This window comes from Esox lucius, chromosome 21 (genome assembly GCF_011004845.1).
Source record: "Esox lucius isolate fEsoLuc1 chromosome 21, fEsoLuc1.pri, whole genome shotgun sequence".
NCBI lineage: Eukaryota > Metazoa > Chordata > Actinopteri > Esociformes > Esocidae > Esox > Esox lucius.
The window spans coordinates 17,090,174-17,113,023 of NC_047589.1; the positions used below are offsets into that span (position 1 = coordinate 17,090,174).

At 39.0% G+C, this 22,850-nt stretch overlaps 1 protein-coding gene across 7 annotated transcripts in view; it reads left to right on the forward strand.

Annotated features, from left to right (window-relative positions):
• The window catches only part of plppr5b (phospholipid phosphatase related 5b), a 96,624-nt gene that overhangs the window by 26,581 nt on the left and 47,193 nt on the right, over positions 1-22,850 (forward strand). For 4 of the 7 annotated variants that reach the window (XM_034289388.1, XM_034289387.1, XM_034289386.1 and 1 more), the window contains exon 3: positions 7,882-8,070. In XM_034289388.1, the coding sequence (XP_034145279.1) occupies positions 7,882-8,070 (189 nt within the window). Of the gene's footprint in view, positions 1-3,686; positions 3,779-7,563; positions 8,071-22,850 lie in introns of those variants that run through there. The other 3 variants (XM_020041588.3, XM_010891130.4, XM_020041589.3) reach the window with 2 other exon arrangements.

Consider the following 22,850-nt stretch of genomic DNA (forward strand, 5'->3'; position numbering starts at 1 on the left):
AAGCGAAATAAGCTGTTGCTTTGGGCTCCCCTGGCCAATAGCGTCCCCCCCTTGCCTATTTTTTAGTTCTTGCATAACAAATTTTATTTTAATGAATGATGACAGTACAAAGTGGTGGGAAAATGAATTCACAGATTTTGGCATGTTCAGGTGGGCCATCATCGTGATGGATAATGAATCGAGCATGCATTGGGTGGCTGTGACTTAGATGTGGAGAAGGGAGGAAAAAATTCAGTCAGTGGTTTTAGCAGAGGACTGCATGGGGATAGTACTGCATGTCTCAAAAAAATTAAGAACACGCAAATGTCACGTGCAGAAGTGTAAAAGGACAAAGGCTGAGGAAGAAAATCAACAGAGTAAGGTACTGTGCATTTTGTTTTTCTTGATTTTTGTTGCTGGATTGAGCTGTGCTAACACACCTAGCTAGCTTCAACTTGGTTGCCTTCTGCAGCATCAGTTAACAATGGGGATAATTATGCTCAACAATATAGCTAGCTCTGTAGGCTCAAGTTGTAAACTATATTTGTTGTTATAAATGTGTCAGAAAGGTCGTGGACATTTCCAGACTGCTGTTTATGTCTGTATGCTTCTGGCTTAGACTGGGGAAAACACTACTAGCTACTCTATGCCATTAGGTAAACAGAAGAGAATATGTTGCATTGGCAGATAGAATGTTAATTTCACCAGCTTAGCCTAGAACCTCCTATTATCGACAAATCCAACATTTTGAAATGGGCATCTGTGACATTTTGGTTGAAGGATAAAATAAAATGTAGCAATATATCAAGCTACTTTTTACTAGGAATACATGAGAGACATTACACAGCACACATTTGTTATTGTGGAATCAGGGAGAGTCGATTTAGTACGTTACTGTGTATACCTGCCACAGTAACATACTAAATAGTTAGTTTGAGGTCTAGATTTCACAAAATATTTATCTTTGGCCAATTACGTGTTTAGCATTGTTATGAGTTTTCACATCTCAGAGTGACCCTGACTTGTTCTCTGGTTGTATATCCTGCAATTGTCGTTGGTACTGTGGTAATCAGGTAGATTATTACTGCAATGTTACTACCACAGAGGCCTAAAATGCAAGTCCCAGAATTGTATCAATCAAATTGGGTATTGTGAAACATTACCTATTCGCAGCATGCTTTTCCCTCAAGTTCTAATGAATGCATAATCTTTTCAGGTGCCATGTTAACGATTATTGAACCCTGACCTCAAAGAAGAGATATTCTTTGAGAATATCTCTTCTGTCTATTTAAGAGGTCAGTTCAACTCCACTGGTTCCATTTCTGGTAAGTTTAAATAAAAATGCCCATCCACTAGTGTAATTGCAGAAAGGAGTTTGTGGAATATGACCAATATACCACAGCTAAAGGCTGGTCTTAGATATGACACATTGCAGACTGCCTGGATACAGACGTTAGCTGTGGTATCTTGGCCCTTATTGCTGTTCTGATCTATTTACCAATGCAGTTAGAGCAGTAATGTTATAAAAATCTAAAGTAATGGTGTGGTTAATGGTCCCAAATATCAAGGCTATCCACCAATCAGCATTCAGGATTCAAAGGACCTGGTTTATAACAGACTGACAATAGGTCTGACAAAAATGGGGGGGAAAACACTAACCCAACATTGGTAATGAGTTTATAATAGAAATAATGCATCTTAGGGTTTCTGGTATATTGCCAGTGTTCCACAGTTAAGAATTGTGTCCAGGCACTCTGCAACCACCTACTCTTAGTATTTCTTAAATGTAGTAGTATTTTATATACAGTGGGGAGAACAACTATTTGATACACTGCCGATTTTGCAGGTTTTCCTACTTACAAAGCATGTAGAGGTCTGTAATTTTTATCATAGGTACACTTCAACTGTGAGAGACGGAGTCTATAACAAAAATCCAGAAAATCACATTGTATGATTTTTAAAAGATTAATTTGCATTTTATTTTATTGCATGACATAAGTATTTGAGCACCTACCAACCAGTAAGAATTCCAGCTCTCACAGACCTGTTAGTTTTTATTTAAGAAGCCCTCCTGTTCTCCACTCATTACCTATATTTACTGCACCTGTTTGAACTCGTTACCTGTATAAATGACACCTGTCCACACACTCAATCAAACAGACTCCAACCTCTCAACAATGGCCAAGACCAGAGAGCTGTGTAAGGACATCAGGGATAAAATTGTAGACCTGCACAAGGCTGGGATGGGCTACAGGACAATAGGCAAGCAGCTTGGTGAGAAGGCAACAACTGTTGGCGCAATTATTAGAAAATGGAAGAAGTTCAAGATGACGGTCAATCTCCCTCGGTCTGGGGCTCCATGCAAGATCTCACCTCGTGGGGCATCAATGATCATGAGGAAGGTGAGGGATCAGCCCAGAACTACACGGCAGGAGCTGGTCAATGAACTGAAGAGAGCTGGGACCACAGTCTCAAAGAAAACCATTAGTAACACTACGCCGTCATGGATTAAAATTCTGCAGCGCACGCAAGCTCCCCCTGCTCAAGCCAGCACATGTCCAGGCCCGTCTGAAGTTTGCCAATGACCATCTGGATGAATGTCATGTGGTCTGATGAGACAAAAATAGAGCTTTTTGGTCTAAACTCCACTAGCCATGTTTGGAGGAAGAAGAAGGATGAGTACAACCCCAAGAACACCGTGAAGAATGGAGGTGGAAACATCATTCTTTGGGGATGCTTTTCTGCAAAGGGGACAGGACAACTGCATTGTATTGTGGGGAGGATGGATGGGGGCCATGTATCGCGAGATCTTGGCCAATAACCTCCTTCCCTCAGTAAGAGCATTGAAGATGGGTCGTGGCTGGGTCTTCCAGCATGACAACGACCCGAAACACAGCTAGTGCAACTAAGGAGTGGCTCTGTAAGAAGCATCTCAAGGTCCTGGAGTGGCATAGCCAGTCTCCAGACCTGAACCCAATGGAAAGATTTTGTAGGGAGCTGAATGTCCGTATTGCCCAGCAACAGCCCCAAAACTTGAAGGATCTGGAGAAGGTCTGTATGGAGGAGTGGGCCAAAGTCCCTGCTGCAGTGTGTGCAAACCTTGTCAAGAACTACAGGAAATGTATGATCTCTGTAATTGCAAACAAAGGTTTCTGTACCAAATATTAAGTTCTGCTTTTCTGATGTATCTAATGCTTATGTCATGCAATAAAATGCAAATTAATTACTTAAAAATCATACAATGTGATTTTCTGGATTTATTTGTAAGTGGTAAAACCTGCAAAATAAGCAGTGTATCAAATACTTGTTTTCCCCACTGTAGGTCGTATACAATATACAGATCCAGAGCTATTTGTGTTCTAATCACCCAGTTTATAGTTAAGCAACAAGACATGAGGAGGAGTGGTACATGCCAATATTTAATTGTTAAGGTCTCTTCTTAGGTTTGCTGCAACTTTGCAGGGCCTGGACACAGCCCTTAGCTAAGTATATTAACCATATATCACAAACACGTATTGCTGTTAAACACTGCTTACCAACTTAATATGTTCAGCAAAAAGTAATACCTTTGTTGTTCATACCTGTGGTATACAGTGATATACCACTGCTTTCAGAATTATAATCCAGTACTCAAACATTTCAGGTTTTAATGATAAATTTAAAGCATGCCATCCAAAGATAGAGAATTGTTCATTCTGAAAATAAATGTTTTATATTTCATAGCAAACCTTTGCTGCTGTTGAAGGCACATCTTTGGAGAAAGCAGGACTACATACCTCTTCTGCTGCCAGTGGTGCTGGTGAGTTAACATCAACATTCTGCACTATTGTCTTTATTGCTACATTTATATTTTTATAACTAACACCATATTTTCATTGTGTTTTGTAAATCAAAGAGAGATATGTTGCTCACACGTCCATGCCAATTTGGAATAGTAGCATAAGAAAGCTGGTATGACTTAAATGTAAATCTGCATATTTTGCACTTTCTTACTAAGCTATAATGCAATTCATTGTTATTGTATGTAGGATTTACACACTACTATTCAAAATTTGGGGGTACCTTTGAAATTCCCTTGTGTCCCATTAAAATAACATCAAATTGATCTGAAATACAGTGTAGACACTGTTAATGTTGTAAATGACTATTGTAGATGGAAATGGCTGATTTGTAATATTGGGGTACAGTACAGAGGCCCATTATCAGCAACCCTCAGTCCTGTGGTCCAATGGGACGTTGTGTTTGCTAATCGAAGCAAATAATTTAAAAAAGCGAATTGATCATTAGAATACCCTTTTGCAATTGTTACCATAGCTGAAAACTGTTGTGCTGATTAAAGAAGCAATAAAACTGTCCTGAGTATCTAGTTGAGTAACTAGTTAAGTAACTTTGGGTTCGATTACAGGCTCAAAATGGCCAAATATAAATTGCTATCTTCTGAAACTTGTCAGTCAATTCTTGTTCTGAGAAATGAAGGCTATTAAATGCGAGAAATTGCTAAGAAACTGAAGACCTTGTACAACGCTGTGTACTACTCCCTTCACTGGACAGCGCAAACTGGCTCAAACCAGAATAGAAAGAGGAGTGGGAGGCCCCGGTGCACAACTGAGCAAGAGAAGAATACATTAGAGTGTCTAGTTTTAGAAACAGATGCCTCACAGGTCCTCAACTGGCAGCTTTATTAAAGGGATAGTTTATCTAAAAATCTAAAAATGCACTTACCAAATGTTAGTCCATTATGGACATTGAGGGATTTTTTTCCCAACCATTATTCAGCTCTGTCCCAGGCTTTAATTGGCATTCTTAGCATCGTCCAAATTCATTAATGGAAACTGTTGCTCCCACTACAGCAAAACTGCAAGTGGAAAGCTACTCCAAAACACGCCAGACTAAGACTAGTGATGTTGTTTAAACTATCCCTTTAAATAGTACCCACAAAACACCAGTTTCAACATCAATAGTGAAGAGGTGATTCTGGGACATTGGCCTTCTAGGCAGAGTTGCAAAGAAAAAGCCTTTTCTCAGACTGGCCAATAAAAAGAAAAGATTGAGAAAATATATATTTACAGAGAAATCTAAGTTAGAGGTGTTTGGATCATAATGAAGAACATTCAAGACCCAGACCAAATGAAAAGATGCTGTAAGAGTGCTTGACGCCATATGTCAAGCATGGTGGAGGCAATGTGATAGTCTGGGGGTGCTTTGGTGGTGGTGAGATTTTGGGAGATTTGTACAGCACTGTAAACCCTAATGTATTTCATACTCAAATGTTTCTACTAAGTGTAACTCAAAGTTAGATAAATGTTCCCAATAACTTAAAACAATTATGTTTTACTGACTTTTATTCAAGTTTAAAATAAAAGAAATCCCAGTATGCTCTGCTTCAAGTTGATATTTTGGAAGCGTTTTATTATCTTTTTTTTGCATGTACTTTGACTGATTTATTCATCTTAGCTACACAAACCTCAAACACATACATTTGTCTAATGTAATCCAATTATGTAGTAAAACAAAGATTTTGCACTGAAATTATTGTAACAATGACATAAAAAATCTTCCTGTCAAGATTTTAGCTGGATTCCCATGGGAACTGTGCATTCCTTTTTGCAAGTCAATGCCTTGTGGATAGCTTTGCAAAAACAATTCTGGTGAAGTTCCCAGGTTCCCCAGAAATCTCGATTTGGTTTTGTGGTAACTGGGCTAGGATTTCAACCTGACAGCACAATGTATTTGAGGGCATCTGCAATTATTAGTCCATGAGCTAAGGGGGTTGCTTCAAAATAAGGATTTTTGGGATATGTTAAGTATTCACAGTGGACTGTTTTATAACAGTCTAGGAAGTGAATTTATAGAAATTAAGTGTGTTCAATCACCATGTCATTAATAAATGCAGTCATGGGTGGTAACTTTAGAGTTCACTTGAAAGAGCAATGCATATTGGGAAATAATTTTCTCCTATATTTTTATGTACAGTAAACTTGAAATAAACTTGAAACTGTTAAGTTCCAATAAATTGTAATTTTTAAGTAATTACTTACTTTACATAATTAAGTTATTTGACTTAAATATTTTGATGTAATCAGTTTCCACAAAAGTTTTGAGTATTCTGAACTTATTAGGTTTTACAGTAAGGGTAAAAGGGATCTTGAAGAAGGAAGGCTATCACTCCATTTTGCAATGACATTCCATACTCTGTAGATGGTGCTTGATTAGAGCCAATGTCCTCTTACAACAGGACAGTGACCCAATGCACAGCTCCAAACTATTCAAGAATATTTAGGGAAAAACAGTCAGCTGGAATTCTGTCTATAATGGAGTGGCCTGCATTGTTATCAGATCTCAACCCTATTGAGTTGTTGTGGGAGCAGCTTGACTGTATGGTATATTAGAAGTGCTCATCAAGCCAATCCAACTTGTGGGAAGCACTTCAGGATGCATGGGGTGAAATCTCTCAGATTCTCTCAACAAATTGACAACTAGAATGGCAAAGGTCTGCAAAACTGTAATTGAGGATTCCTTGACCAAATCAAAGTTTGTATTACAATTATTATTTCAATAAAAATCAATATTTCTAACTTTGTCAATGACTATATTTTCTAATTATTTTGCTATATTTCCTATTCAAATTAATTTAATGAATGTTTTCATGGAAAACAAGGACATTTCTAAATGACCACAATCTTCTGAACGGTAATAGTTTAACTTTTAAAATACTTCTGTTGAGTTTAAATGGGTTCTTTGCAGTTTAATAACTTTTTTGTTCTGTTATTTTAATGATTTTTGTAATTGTGCTTTTTAGAGTGTCATAGTATATCTAGATGATGTGAAGTTATTTCAGTGTTTCCGACTTTTTTCACTCTGTTTTTAATAAATGATAATGTTGCCTCTAACAGGCACCTCTGTAGTACTTTTGTCTTTACATGCTCATTTGTAATATTGAATGTTTTTTTTTGCCATTTTACAAACCTTCCTAACTCAAACCTTTTTGGCAGGGGGCCTAAAAGTCAGATTTTGCTCAGGGCCCCCAAAAGGCTTCTCCCATCTCTGCCATTAGTGTACAATAGAATGGAACAAATAGCTTCTTGGGCCATTGGCTGCTCCTGATAGAAAGAAACACATTTCTCTCATGTCACAATGCATTACAATACCTAGAATATTGTCCTGACGGTAGTGCAGACTGATGTTGTTGACGTCATCTTGCCATTTGATGGAGTTTGGAGAAAACGATAGCACAGTAATGTAATCGAATAGAAATATTTCAGTCCATATGCATATTTCCTTGAATGTGTCACGCGGAATTACAATATACTTTATTGTCTGGACCATACTCTGTATACTCTGGTTAAGCTTTGAATAATATTATGTTATTTTAATGCGTTTGAATGAGCATGAATATATGAAATGTTTGCGTATCTCCAAATGGCACCAATACTGAGGCTGACGAAGACTTCGGAGTCTAATCTAATGCTCTAACAAGTTGTTCAGAGTCATTCACTGCCCATACTGAAAGATAGATGAAGCGCAGCACTGTGCGTGCAGTGTCACTCCTCTTTCCATCATTTGCAGCCCACGGCGAATAGTCCTAGTCAGACCCACGCGTGCGCTCCCTCACTCCCTCCCATCCTCACGTTTTCATCTCTATCTCGTTCATTCCGGTTCCAGTGACCGACCGGGAGTGCCATGACAGAAAAAGATTCTCTGAACATCACCATTCAGCAATGCTTTATTACGAGCATTAGTGGAAGTAGGAGAGATGTTGCGCTGACCAGAGCAATGGTCAGGCTGCTGCGCTAGGGCGAAGTAGGCGGCATGAAGACAGAGGCGGCGGGGCTTTCTCTCCTCAGCAAAGTGGATTGTTAAATGTTCTTTCCTCTACCTTTGACGAACATGCTTTATTTTCAGCTGGTGATCATGGCGGGGACAGTCATGCTGGCATACTACTTCGAATACACGGACACGTTCAACGTGCATGTCCAAGGTTTCTTTTGCTATGACAATGCCTACGCTAAGCCGTACCTCGGACCAGAAGAGTCCAGCGCGATCCCGCCGGCACTACTGTACTCACTCGTCGCAGGGGTCCCTACACTTTTGGTGAGTTGGTCTATTTTCCTCAATTTTATGAAGGGTGAATATTAGAACAGGCTGCAGAAATACGCTGTTGCGAAATAAAATAATAAAAAATAAAACAACTTTAATAGTCCAGCTAATCATTTAATAGCCTAGCTGTATTTGTTGCAATCATTTGTTTATTCAACCAATAGTATTTAGAAAATGTATTTGCTTGACCAATCAAATGTGGAATTTAAATTATCTTCAGTAATGCAATCATGAACATCTTTGTGCTGAAAATATCAGCAATTTATTTCATTTTAATTTGCCATAGCCAGCAATTAGGGGGAAGTAAGTCTCAGCATTTCGTGTTACATGTAATAAACTGTAGGCTTCTTATTGTATTCAAAACAAGCTTGGCCAATTCATATAGCCTGGAGCAAACATGTCAGCTGTAATTAAGTATTGCCAGGTAAAAGGTCTGAAATCAACAGAGGCACAGGACCTGCTTATGGCAATAAAAAATACAATTAAAAAATGTTTGTGGTAGTGGTTAAAAGTGATTATTTTGGAGAGGTAGGGTATCCTAGTGGTCGAGATACCTTGGGCCAGTGAATGAAAGGTCACTGGTTCTAATCCCCACACCAACAAGGAGAAAACCCCTGTCAGTCTGCCCCCTGTGCAAGACATTTAACGTACATTTTCCCAGGCCCTTGCTGTGAATGATAATGTGTTCTTAGCATGCTTACCTGGTAAAGTACACTATAGATCTTTTGGAGACACATTGATAGGCACCATGATGCGATGCAGGCTAAATTAAGTTTCCTTTCTCTAGTTGATTTACCTGGATGATATCCTCTGTCAAGATGTCTACAGCTCCTGCACTTTCTCTGCATGGCCAACTATGGCAAGGGTGTTCTAAGTGCGTCCCAAAATATTCCCTTGTTTGCAGTGAATCATTAGACAGTTTGAGAGCAGAGTATACTTTATCAATAGGCGTTGCAGTTCTAATGTTCTTGTGGTGCATTCTGGAAACTGCCACTGGCTATAAGACTGATGATTTCTTTTCACAGGTCAGCATATGGCTGTGTCAAGTTATTTCTATACAGTATATGCAACACACCGCCCTTCCTCTTTTGCCCTCTATTCTCACAAGTTATTCTCAACAGTTCACTCAGAGACTAGAAAAAAGCCACTCTCTGTAGAACTCAAGCCACTCTCTGTAGAACATTTCTGGGGCGTACATTCATAGTGAGACGGTAACAATCCATTTTAGTGTGCTTGGAAACTTTGTTCCACCAGCACACCTCATTATTTTGTAGATATGCAAGCCAGTCTTAACACAGCACAATAAAATGTTTAGTGGGCTATAAATTAATCACAGTTTTTTAAAGAATTCTAACATTGCAAGACTGACTAAATTGAGAGTTTAGGCTTGCATGTTTCATTGTGTCAAAGTGCTCTTTGGTGATAGTGATATCATCAGCCAGCACTTAGGCACTTAATGTATACTGTACATTGTCTTGCATGTATGGGCATTTTTGAAAATTCCTGAAGTAAACTAGCCAAACAATCCTTTATGTACAGGGTTGAATGTTTAAAGCAAGTCACTGAAGACACTTAATTGCATAGATCTTTTATATCTAGGTTATGTCAGTTATTTTCATTTTGGCGGGGGATTGATATAAGAACACAGTTTCAGTGAAATTGGTACCACAAGAAAGGGGTGTAGGTTTCCAAAGCATTGGATGTAGGCTTGTTGCTGCTCTAGCCATTAGCCACTATTTTGAAAGTAGCTGACTGTAGACTGTCTTTGATCTTGACAGTCTGGTAACGCACAACTACATGTACCTGACACTAATGAGTTAAGTTAATAGAGATATCCCAAACACTTTCAGAAATGTCAGGAACCAAACCTTGACATCATTGATATCAGCCAGATATTTATAAAATCAACTCTATCCTTGAAAGCACTGTACAATCAAAGCTAAAACTAATTGCGGACAACATTACATTATAACTTAGTCTGTACTTGACTTGACTCTGTACTTTCCCTGATACTGAGTTAAGAAATGTATATCAGGCAATCAAACAATCCAAGTGTGTAATGTATTTAACAAAGTATAATATTGTTTTAGAAAATCTTGTTTAAATATTGCTGACAGTCTCGAGTAATGTGCCATGCCCAACATGGTTTCTTGTCTCTGTTCTCAATGCACAATTACATTTGTGCTTCTGAAGATGACAAGAAGGGGATTGAAGCATAGGAGCATTTCCCTCTAGTCTCTCGTGCTTTGTTCGTTCCGTTTGTGAAAGAGCTTATCACTTTGGGGACTCACTGGCATGGAACTGTCCGATTCTATTTGTGTGGATGAAAGAGTTGTTTTAGAGGTTGATGCTTGTCAGAATTCCCAGTTGGACTCAATGCAGCCTCTTAGACCAGGCCATACTATGCAAGGTCTGGCAAACCTACTTGGAAGGTAAATATGTTTTGAAGCGGTGGAATGCCATTGAAAGTCTTAAAACAGGTATCCAATCAAATGCCTTGCTTGCTTGAGCTCCAAAAGGTGCTCACAAGTTTGTTCTCATAATTGCAACATTGTTTGTGGTAAACCAAATGGTTTTGTTAAGAACAAACATAATTCTTACCTTTTGCAAGATAAACTGGCGTCAGTGCAACCACACTTCATACTAGCTTTAGAAGATATAACAGATCCTGTAATACAGTGATGGGTTTTCTTAAGCAGTATGTAGCTCTTGTCACAGTATTCTACTTAAATACAAAAGTGTAAATGATGCAGAAAGAATCAGCGAGCACACAACACCATTAACACGCATATTGGGCAGATTTCTTCAGATGTAGCATTTTGTAGAAATCTTAGCAATGGAAGCCATTGCTCCATTCAAACTGTTTTTGAACTAAAATATTTTTCCCTCCAATGAGGGGTGAGGACATTTGGAGGTTTGAAGTGGCCTTACCACTGCCGTAGCGTGTTGACACCGGGCCCGAGTGCAAGATGTCCTTTACGTTTCTTCAATGCGTTCATTTGTGCAATGTGCTTTCTAGTGCATATTTCAGATCAGTATTTACTTCCTACCTCAGTATTCGGCCTGGATAATGTTAAGATTTACAGAGCATTATCTCTATGAACAGTTTTTTAACATACGTGTAATGCTCATAAACAAAAGTCAGTTCTTAAAATCCTCCTTATGTTTTGGCAACCTTATGTTATTTTACTAACAGATTTTTCAATGTGGTTGTAAGATATAGGACTGACAGAATATACTATTCTTTTGGAAAAAAGGTGCTCTGTTCCATTTATCCAAAAAAACATTTTTCTTATGACTTACCAAGTAAAAGTGTCAGCAAGATGGATGACTAAAGCAAAATCCCACATTCAGTTTGATCCCAGACTGTAAGCAAACCTCTTGAGTTGCGATGCAAAACAAAACTGTTCTTAGGAATGTATTGTAATTTGTGTAATAGACCTGGAGTTGTCAGTTCAGAATGTAAACATATTATTACAACCCTGTTTCCAAAAATGTTGGGATGCTGTGCAAAATGTTAAGAAAAACAGATTGCGATGATGTGCAAATCATTTAAACGCAAGAAAACACATGAAATGTTGAAACTGATAAATGTGATTGTTTCTTCATAAATATATGCTCACTTTGAAATTGATGCCAGCAACACATTTCAAAAAGGCATGGAGAGGGGTAACACAAGAATGGAAAAGTAGTGTAATGCAAGAAAAAACCTGGTGGAACACCTCACAACTAATTAGGTTAATTGGCAACTGGTCAGTAACATGATTGGGCATCCCAGAGAAGATTAGTCTTTCAGAGGTAAAGCTCGGGAGGGATTCACCACTCTGAAAGACTGTGCAGGCAAATAGTGCAACAATTTAAGAATAACGTTTCTCTACGTAAAACTGCAAAGTTTGGGGATCAGAAACAGACACAGTCCTGTAGTGGACATCACTGCATGGGCTCAGGAACACTTCCAAATCAGTTGTATGTGAACAAAATGTGTCACTGCATCCACAAATGCAAGTTAAAATTCTACCATGCAAAGAAGAAACCATATAAATAAGATCCAGAAATGCTGCCGCCTTCTCTGGGCCTGAGCTTATTTAAGATGGACTGGGGCGATTCAGACAATGTATTTTTCAGGGAAGGCCTTACGTATTTCAGCAAGACAATGCCAAACCTCATTCTGCAAGTATTACAACAGCATGGCTCCGTAGTAAAATAGTCTGGGTGCTAAATTGACCTGCCTGCAGTCAAGACCTGTCACCCATTGAAAACATTTGTTGCATTATGAAATAAAAAATATGACAAAGGAGACCCTGAGATGTTGAGCAGCTGAAATCCTATGTCAAGCATGAATGGGAATACATTTCTCTTTCAAAACTACAGCTGTTGGTCTCTTCAGTTCTCAAACATTTACAGAGTGTTGTTAAAAGAAGCATTTTTTTCTAAAACAATCACATTTCTCAGTTTCAACATTTGATATGTCATCATTGTACTATTTTCTAGGAAATACAGGGATGAATAATTTGCACATCATTGCACTCTTTTTTTATTAGCATTTTACGCAGTATGCCAACTTTTTGGAACAGGGTTGTACTAATAATAATAAAACAAATGCTTTTATGTTTTGGTGGCCTTTGGTTAAACACAATAAATGCAAACACTTATTTGCTTTAAATGTTTAAAATATTGTTCCAAGTTCCTTTTTCACATATGATATTTCCCAATGTCTACAATTGGGTTACAAGCAATATATTGAAATTCCTGTAAATTACGATTAATCAGAATCTTGAAATGATTAATCAAACTTCCTGTTTAGTTAAGAGAATATCGTAACCGAGCAATCGCCACCTTGACACATAATCAATGCTCTTCAGTATCACAAACATGCACATAAAGTTAACTGGAATTGCGTTACCTGTTACTTATATGCATATCATTTTATACCATAAAAGCCATGCCCCAATCAACATTTTTTACACTAATCCTTCCCCCAATAAAATTTGCATGCACATACAGTGTTCAAACCATTTTAGAAACTTTCATTTATGAAATTGATCTGAAATTAAAATGAAATTGATCTGAAATTATTTGATTTCAGGCAAATGTTAATATAATTGTTGGAATGAACCACAGCATTGCATCATTCCAAGTAAAATTCAGAAGAGCAACAGCAAAATCCCACTTTTCACAGTACATACTAATTGGCAATGCGATAATCAATAACACTGACAACATTTTCTTAGGTTCGGTTCTTGTGTCTGCTTTCCTTTTTGTCAAAAATACTCTAAGTGGTAAAGGACTGTAAGCTTTCCAGATCTGCACTGAGGTGTTAGCGTATGACCTATCCCTATATCTAGCCTGTGTCTGTTGTAAACATTGGTTTGACAGTCGCTTCCAATCTGTGACCCTTCAATCTGGCACTGCAAATGCTGACCTAGTCACTGGATCTTTTGAACAGTACATATAGGTCGAACATCACTACACACAGTGCATACCTGCCTACAGAATAGTTCAGTCTAGCATGCCTCCACCCTGTAACATTGTCTGTTTTGAAGACATGTCTTTGGAATAGTTTTATAGAACAGATATAGTTCAACAGTACCAACATTCCGACAACTCTCTCAGCACTGTCTAATTAAAACAAAGTCCTGATTAAAGTGCTGATTACTGGTTATCACACTTGATCAAAGACTTTACATATGAAACCCACCTTGCAAATATTAGGAAATTTGTTATGTTTCCAAAGCACTGGAATGAATGCTGCTCATAATCTCACTCATTCCATTGGATTTTGAAAGATCTTTTCCAGTGCCTTACCTTTTCCAGTGTGTTTGTGTAGTCTGTTTTGTGAAACCTACAGATATATTGGCATATAGCTTGACTGCTCATTCTCTTTCAATGCCGTATTACCCAGTTTCAGTATAAAAAAGAATATCTTGTCAATGCTTGATTATGTCAGCATTTTCTATACGCAACAAAACTCCTCAGGAAGATGTAAATAATCACAATTGTAACCTAGCCCAACATCAAAACACATAGTTGTGACCTTAACACTCTGGTTGACTGGTCCTTGCTACATTACAGCATATTTGCAAGTCTCTTTTTGGTAAATGTCCCCACTGGCTCCCTAACTACTCTGCTGCACCAGTAGTAACCTGTGCTCAAGCAGATGTCTCATCACTCCTAAAGCCTTTACTTTCTTTACACAACATTTCAGTTGCTGCTACCAATGACTGGAACGAATTAAAAAATACCCTTAGGCTCTGCAGTTTATTCACACCTTACTCCTTAAAAAATAAAATAAACAAGTTGTTACCGGATAATTGCACCTGCTGAATCTCCCAAATCTTTATATGTATGTGTCCAGCTGTGTCCGTTGTAACTTCATGTCAATTCATTCCTTTTATATAGTGTTTACTTGTAATTTCAGAGGTACTAGACTTGTTGCAGTATATGGACCTGTAGTTTTTACTGCCAGAGGTGTAACAAAATGCACAGTATTTCTATAGATATGACAGCACAGCCACTAATAAGTACTGCATTCTCACAGCAACAGTTTTATCTGTTTACTCAGAACTTCTCACCACTGGCATAGAAGTAGGGGAAGTAGTTAGGCATTTTAGCTGAGTATTGATACATTTCTTTAAAACTGCTTGCTTCTTGACATGCCACTTAAAGAAAAAAACATGAATTATGGAAAGTACATGTAACCCATGTTAAAATATGACATAAGTATGAATAAATAGTTTAAAAGCATAAATACGTTGGAAGGTAAAAGTGATTCATTTAATGTAAGTTAATTCATCAGAGTTAATTAAAAATGTTTACAACAATAATTTAATGTTTATGATTAAAAGTATGCCGACAGAAAATCTATGTCCCCTTTAAAGGACTAGTGACGCTAGACGCAGCACCTGAGTGACGCTGCAGCAGAGACCTGGGGGAGAGAGCGGGAGGAAAATCGGCGAGAACGAGTGGTGGCTAATAAGCAGGGAAAAGAGTAGAAAAGTAGATTTTGCAGTTGAAAAACATAACTTACCTGGTCGGGAATTGACTGGGATTTTATGAGAACTAAGCCACACCGGTTTTAGTCAGTTTTTTTGGTGTTGAAGCTCGGTCGGAGTGAGGATTGGTCTGCAGCGTGCAGGCGTGCACGTGCATAGACGGGATTCAAGATGGCGAGACTTCAATTCATCTTCTCCATCGCACCAGTGAGAAAATCTCCTGCGTATGGTGACTTGCTGCCAGAGTGGTAGGAGTGTCAGGAGTAGACTCCATGCACCAGCGTAGTGAGGAACTTCCGCTTTTGTCTAGAAGTCGGTATTGCAGTTTCCGGTTTACTTACTAATACTCATCCGCATTAGTGAACACCTAAACTCATAACAAGATGAGTGATGCTGTTGTACGGAGAAAAAAAAGAAGAAATATAATGTACGTGACTCATTTAAGTTTCAAGGTACAAGTGGGGCATCATTTTAATCAGGAGAATGTCCTCTTTTTAATAAAATATGGCCTGCGCCATTCAACGCTAGACTAGAAATAGAAAAGGCGGACATTTTTTATATATTTCCACGTAACGCAGGTTTAAGCGCAATTAATACCATATAGGACCTGATGTTTACTTCCTATGCCAGTTGTTATTTTTCAGTTTCGTTGTGAAATGAGGTTACAGTAGTAAAATAAAAGAGGAGACCTGTTTTGGTGCTTTTTTTAAGCTTCATTCAGATTGAAGAGGCTGAACGAAAGTACGTTTCAATTCACTTGCTATGGGGATGCGCTAGCGTTCCAGCTCAGCCAGCTTTCTTTTACCGTTTTTGAGACTAGGGTGAATTTGTATGCGTTCTATTGTCCTGCCTAATACTACACTAAAAAGGAACACGTCGCTAACTAGCTTAGCCGATAGCTGGCCGGCACACCACACTAAACTACTTACCCTCGTAGTTGTGCAGATAACTCGATACGTAGAGTTTGAATCCCTTGTTCCGCTTGCTTGTTGGAGCAGGGGACCAGGCATCAACAATTCGATGGACATCACTAATGCTTATTTTAGGCAGGTCTTGGCGACATCTACTAAAAACTGAAATTTTGGGCGACGCGGGTGATCGCCTTAAGTAAACCGGAAAATGATATGCCGACATCTGGCTAAAGCGGAAGTTCGTCCATACGCTTGTGCACAGAGCCTATTGTTTTTGAACTGAACTGGGAACTGATTTAATTATTATTTTTGGACTGAAGCAAACTGAAACTTTTCATTGAACTGAATAATTGAACTCACATTTGGACTTGAACTTGAATTTAAGGTGTTATACTTTTATTTTCATATTGAGTTCATATTTTTTAATGTGATCCGAAAGGATTGTGGTCCACTTTGATTGTGTAATTGAAGGTATTCTTTTACCCTATAAAGAAAGGGAAAACATAGTTAAATCAGGAAGAAAAATAGGAATTCTAAATAAGGTGCAACCTAGGAAAAAGAGACTGGTCTAACTTAGATTAGTTCGACTAAAATAACTTAGAACAAAAAGATTGAAATACCCTTTCATTTATTATACTTACCTCAGTATTAAGAACCTGCAGGATATTTTTGTTTTGTGTTCTGTATTTTATAAGTGTGTTTTGTGTTCAGTAAATTGCCGGCCTTTTGAATTTAAAGCAACGGTCTCTGGTGTAATTATTTTCTGCTCCCCACTCCTTAGAACCTAGAACTGGTCCAGTGGTGCAGTAAGTGGTGCGATACCGGTGAGATACAGTCTTATTCTGATTCCTACAATTATATTCTGAGTGCAGCAGAACAGATACAATTTGTTTTGCAACAGATGCAATTTCTTCAAAAAACATTATAAACTTGTACAAGTCGAACACTTTGAGAATTGTTATTTTGTCAATGATGTAATTAATTAGAGATTATTAAGGTTATGTTGATTTAGCACATATATTTTTATTTAGCACACATTGATTGCTTTGAATTCAGTGTATTGCATTTAGTGCTATGGTATTCCTTATTTTATAGCATATAATTTTTTCTGTTGATGATGGGTTTCATCAGTTGTATTGTATATAGGTTGCCTGCTGGGTACTGAAAAGAAATAAATAATTTATGATATGAAATAATTCATATTTTTCTGCCAAGCCAATCAGGGATTCTGTTCTGTCCCATGAACCCCTGGGGCTTGGATGTGGTTAAAAAACCCTGACCACTCTATCTCAACCACTATCTTTTATTTATGACAGTATGCAAATCTTTGACTTCTTTTAAGGATCTTCCAAGTTATTAGCATTTAGGGCACACAATGGTATAGCTTTGGGCTATGATATATTGTGTGGTGGTGGTGATGTGCTTAAAAAGTAATGAGATATAGAGAGGAAGGGGGGACTTAGTAGAAGAGCAAAACAGCGATACTTGCAGCTAGCTAGCTAATTTTCAAAGGATTAGTATTCAAAGAGGATCTATCCTGTCTCATATGAAACACTTCAATAACTCTCACTAATAGCCTCCAATGTGATTATGGGTCTGGCTCATCAATATGGAATATAGTAGGACTGATGTCTGCCGTGAAGTCAGACTGACTTGCTTGATTTTGTGGACCACTATTTACATCTTTCTCCCAGCCAGTGACTCAGTGCAATATTATGTCCAGGGGTGTAAAAAGCAAGAGTACTTCCCCATTGTTCACCAGCACTTGGTTGTGTTCACCAGGTGAGGTAAGTTCCTATTTACAAGTCTTAATTGTGAGCTTCCCTCAACTAGTAAACACAGCTCTGTACTATTACACCTTTGCATATGTATTAGAACAGAATAAACAGTCACACCGTTTCCACTGCTTTAGATATATTGTCCTTGTAGGCCCCCAGAGAGATTTCTGGTTAAACAAACCCTGTTTTGCTCATCTGACACTGAATCTGACAGGCCTTAGAAGTCACTTGGAAACTAGGAGAAATTACACCAGTCGCTAAGGGAACAGCAGTTAGCCTTTAGAGCCTCCTCTCCCTGTGTGCATTTGTTTGTGTTAGCGCTGACAAGGACGTCTGGATGGGGGATGTGGGTGGCCTGTTAGGCTAGGGCGGTCACGCTCCTTCGTCATGGTGATGGTAAATGACGTTACTGTGCCAGGGTGGCAGATAGACTTTTACCTTCTACTGAACATCCCAAATCTAATTTGTTTGAATTTAGCAGTCTGTGCGAGCAGTAGCAGAGTTATTAATGTGTGTCTGTGTGTGTGCAGGATGAGGATGCAGAGTTAACGGTTAACACAGTGCAAGAGTCAGTTTGATGGTGTAAAAGACTGTATTGATCTGGGACAGGCAGAGCACCAACTACGACAAAATACATTTACACCACATCAACAAAGCCAAGTAGTCCAATTTAGTCTGCACTATGACTATGGAATACAGTTCTCTACTAAGTCAATAACACCCCTCGGCAATAAAGATAATGTCATTGTTGTTCATCATGTTTGATTTTACACAAAATCAATCCTTTAAATTAAGCAAAACATATGAATGGATAAATATTTTTCAGTAACGCGCGTGTTGTGGCAAATTGGCTCGTTGATATACACTGAATAGAATTATAAACACAACACCCATTTATCATGAGTTGAATCTATCTAAATCTGTGTTAGTGAGCACTTCTCCTTTGCCGAGATAATCCATCCACTTCACAGGTGTGGCATATCAAGGTGCTGATTAGACAGTATGATTATTGCACAGGTGTTCCTTATGCTGGCCACAATAAAAGGCCACACTAAAATGTGTAGTTTCACTGTATTGGGGTGGTCCATGGGAGTCCGGGGTGGGGGGGCTGAAAACCAGTCAGTATCTGGTGGAACCACCATTTGCCTCGCGGAGTGCAACACATCTCTTTCGCATAGAGTAGATCAGGTTGCTGATTGTGGCCTGTGTAATGTTGGTCCACTCCTGTTCAATGGCTGTGTGAAGTTGCTGGATATTGGCAGGACCTGGAACATGCTGTCGTTCACGCCAGAGCATCCCAAACATGCTCAATGGGTGACATGTCCGGTGAGTATGCTGGCCATGCATTAACACAGATTTAGACAGATTTGTGAACTATATTTGAGAGAAATAGACCTTTTGTGTACATAGAGAAAGTCTTTGATCTTTGAGTTCAGCTCATGATAAATGGGGGCAAAAACAAAAGTGTTGCGTTTATAATTTTGTTCAGTGTATATTCATTTGAACTTGATTACCCGGGTTCTATGGACAGTGTACTGGTCACCAAACAAAAGAGGTGGGTTTGGCTTAAAAATAAAGATGGTCATGCAGAAAAAAAAACTACAGTTGTACTCAAAATGCGCATACCCTTGGATAATTGGTAATACATGTACCATTTGTAAAGAAAACACGAGTGAGCAGGCAAAACGTGTCTTTTATTTCTCATGAGATTCACATTCAACTGTAGGTCATAATGGCACAATCATAAAACAAAACATGTCAACAAAGATATTTTTTTACTGACCCCTGTTCAAATGTCTGCATACCCTTAGTTCTTAATACTGTGTATTGCCCCCTTTAGCATCAATGACAGCGTGCAGTCTTTTGTAATAGTTGTCTATGAATTTGTGCAATTGGTATAGCTGCCCATTCATCTTCACAAAATGCCTCCAGGTCATGCAAAGTCTTTGGTCATCTTGCATGAACCGCACGTTTGAGATCTCCCCAGAGTGCCTCGATGATACCAAGGTCAGGAGACTGTTATGGCCACTCCAGAACCTTCGCCTTTTTCTGCTGTAACCACTGGAGGGTCAACTTGGCCTTGTGCTTAGGGTCATTGTCGTGCTGGAAAGTCCAAGAGCGTCCCATGCGAATGCAAGAATGCAAATCGTCTGCCAGTATTTTCTGATAACATGCTGAATTCATCTTGCCATCAATTCTCACACACACCCAAAACATCAGTGAGCCACCACCATTCTACACAGTGGGGATGGTATTCTGTTGACCCCTCTCCAAACAAAGCGCTTATGGTTGTGACCATAAAGCTCTGTTTTGGTCACGTCACTCCAAATTAAAGTGTGCCAGAAGCTGTGAGGCGTGTCAAGGTGTTTTTGGGCATATTGTAAGCGGGCTTTTTTGTGGCATTGTCGCAGCAAAGGCTTCTTTCTGGCAACTCGACCATGCAGCTCATTATTGTTCAAGTATGGTCGTATTGTGCTCCTTGAAACAACCACCCCTTCTTTTTCCAGAGCAGCCTGTATTTTTCCTGAAGTTACCTGTGGGTTTTTCTTTGTATTCCGAAAATATCATCTAGCAGTTTTGGTTGAAATCTTTCTTGGTCTACGTGACCTTGGCTTGGTATCAAGAGATCCCTGAATTTTCCACTTCTCAATAAGTGATTGAACAGTAATGACTGACATTGGCAAGGCTTTGGATATCTTTTTACATCTTTATAAAGTTCCATTACCTTGTTACGCAGGTCTTTTGACAGTAATTTTTCTGCTCCCCATGGCTCAGTATCTAGCCTGCTCAAGTGCATCCATGTGAGAGCTAACAAACTCATTGACTATTTATACTCAGACACTAATTGAAATTTAGAAAGCCACAGGTGTGGGAAATTCACCTTTAATTGCCATATTTACCTGTGTGTGTCACCTTGTGTGTCTGTAACAAGGCCAAACATTCAAGGGTATGTAAACTTTTGATCAGGGCCATTTGGATGATTTCTGTTATCATTATGATTTAAAAAGGAGCCAAACAACTTTTCGAATGATGCCTTAGGATTTGTTCAGGATAGACAAAAACTTTGCTAACTACACGATTGTCTCGTTTTTCAACTTGACGAAAAAATCTGTTATCGTCACCTATATTGATACAGTAGTTATTGTATCAATGACATTCACGAATGGCTAATTAGCTGTTAAAATGGCCAGTAGTTAAAACCATACAGTTCATAGGTGCAATTTGTGGTGGAGTTCAAGTTTATGTCTAACGAAATATTCAAACTTGGCATGATGTTAATGAATGACAAAATTATATAATGTCAAGAGGCTATACTGACACCCAGCAAGTGTATAGCTCTGTGGTGTAGTGGTTAAAGACACAGCCTTTCACATGGTCAACCCGGGTTAGAATCTCGGAAGGGCAACAACGATCACCACTTTCTATTGCAGGCCAGCTTAAGTTTGCTTGCCTGGTTTCTTGTTCTTCCAAAGGCCTTGGGATTTTTTATTTGACCAGTTACTGTAAATATGTTCAGACATTCTTTGCTACAGCAACAATCTGGGAGCAGGGTTAACTGTCTTGCTCAAGGACAGAACTACAGGGTTTTTCACCTTGTTGGGTTTGGGAATACAACCAGCAACTTTTTGCTTACTGGCCCAATGCCCTTGACCACTAGTCCACCCTGCCAACCTTGTTAGTATGCATGTCATCTGGGATTCAGTCATAGACATCAAGTACCAGGAGATTTCTCTGGCTCTGCCAGTAAGCTTAAACTTTGTCGTAGCTGGATCTACCGGAATGACAATAATCCAAAGCATTTCTTCATATCCAAGAATGAATGGCTTATTTACCACAGAATTGAGCTTTTGCAATTAGCCATCTTCGTCCCCTGACCTAAACTCCATTGAAAACCTGTGGGGTGCATTGAAGAGGAGTTCAAAAGCAAGGAACAAACATTTTTAAGACCTGGAGATATTCTGCATGAACGAAAGTTATTACATCCCTTGTATATGTTCTATCACCTTATAAAATATTGTAGAAGAGCTGTGTCCTCGGCAACGGGAGGGTGCAGAAAGAAGGTAGAGGTGCCAGTAATTGTTACATATGTTTATTTTGTTGAAAAAATATACTGCTCCAAAAAATTAAGGGAACACTTAAATCTCACATTGGGTCTCGAAGAATGGAATATATTAAAGATCAAAATCTTTACTTTACTGTACATTTCGTAGTTCGTTGAGCACAAAATGACATAACATTTGGTCAATGGAAAATCACCATGCGATTGAGGGCTGGATTCAAACTCACACCGAAAATCTAAGTAAATAATTGAAATAATTGTCTGGGCATGCTCCTGATGACACGGCGGATGGTGTCCTGGGGGATTTCCACCCAGAATGTGGATCAGGGCATCAGTGAGCTTCTGAACAGTCTGTGGTGCTACTTGGCAGTGTCAGATGCACTGATACATAACGTCCCAGAGGTTCTCAATGGGATTCAGGTCTGGGAAACGTGAGGGCCAGTCAATGGCATCAATGCCTTCGTCATCCATGAACTGCCTACACACTCTGGCCACATGAGGCCGGATATTGTCCTGCACCAGGAGGAACCCAGGGCCCATTGCACCAGCGTAATTGGTCTGACGATGGGTCTGCTGATTTCATCCCAGATCCTAAGAGCAGTCAAGGCACGGTTGGCTAGCACATGGGGGTCTGTGTGACCCTCCAAGGATATGCCTCCCCAGACCATCACTAACCCACCACCAAACTGGCCATGTTGAATGGCAGCCCTGCCAATTTTCGCCAAATGGCGACCTGAAAGGGCTGCAGGTACCGTCTCATGCTATCAGTAGTGACAAGGACACTAGCAAAACATAAAGCTAAAGAAGAATCAGTCAGGAAGGATAATGAGAGAGCAGTTGTTGGTGGCCGCCACCTGCAAAACCATTCCCTTTTTGTGGGCTGTCTTGCTGTTGCTTCTCTAGTGCACCTGTTGTCGCTTTTATTTGCACCAAAACAGGTGACATTGATTCACAATCGCTTATGCTTCCTAAGTGTTCAGATTGATATCCCTTAAGTTGAATTCACTTGGTGTTATACTGTGATGATTACGTG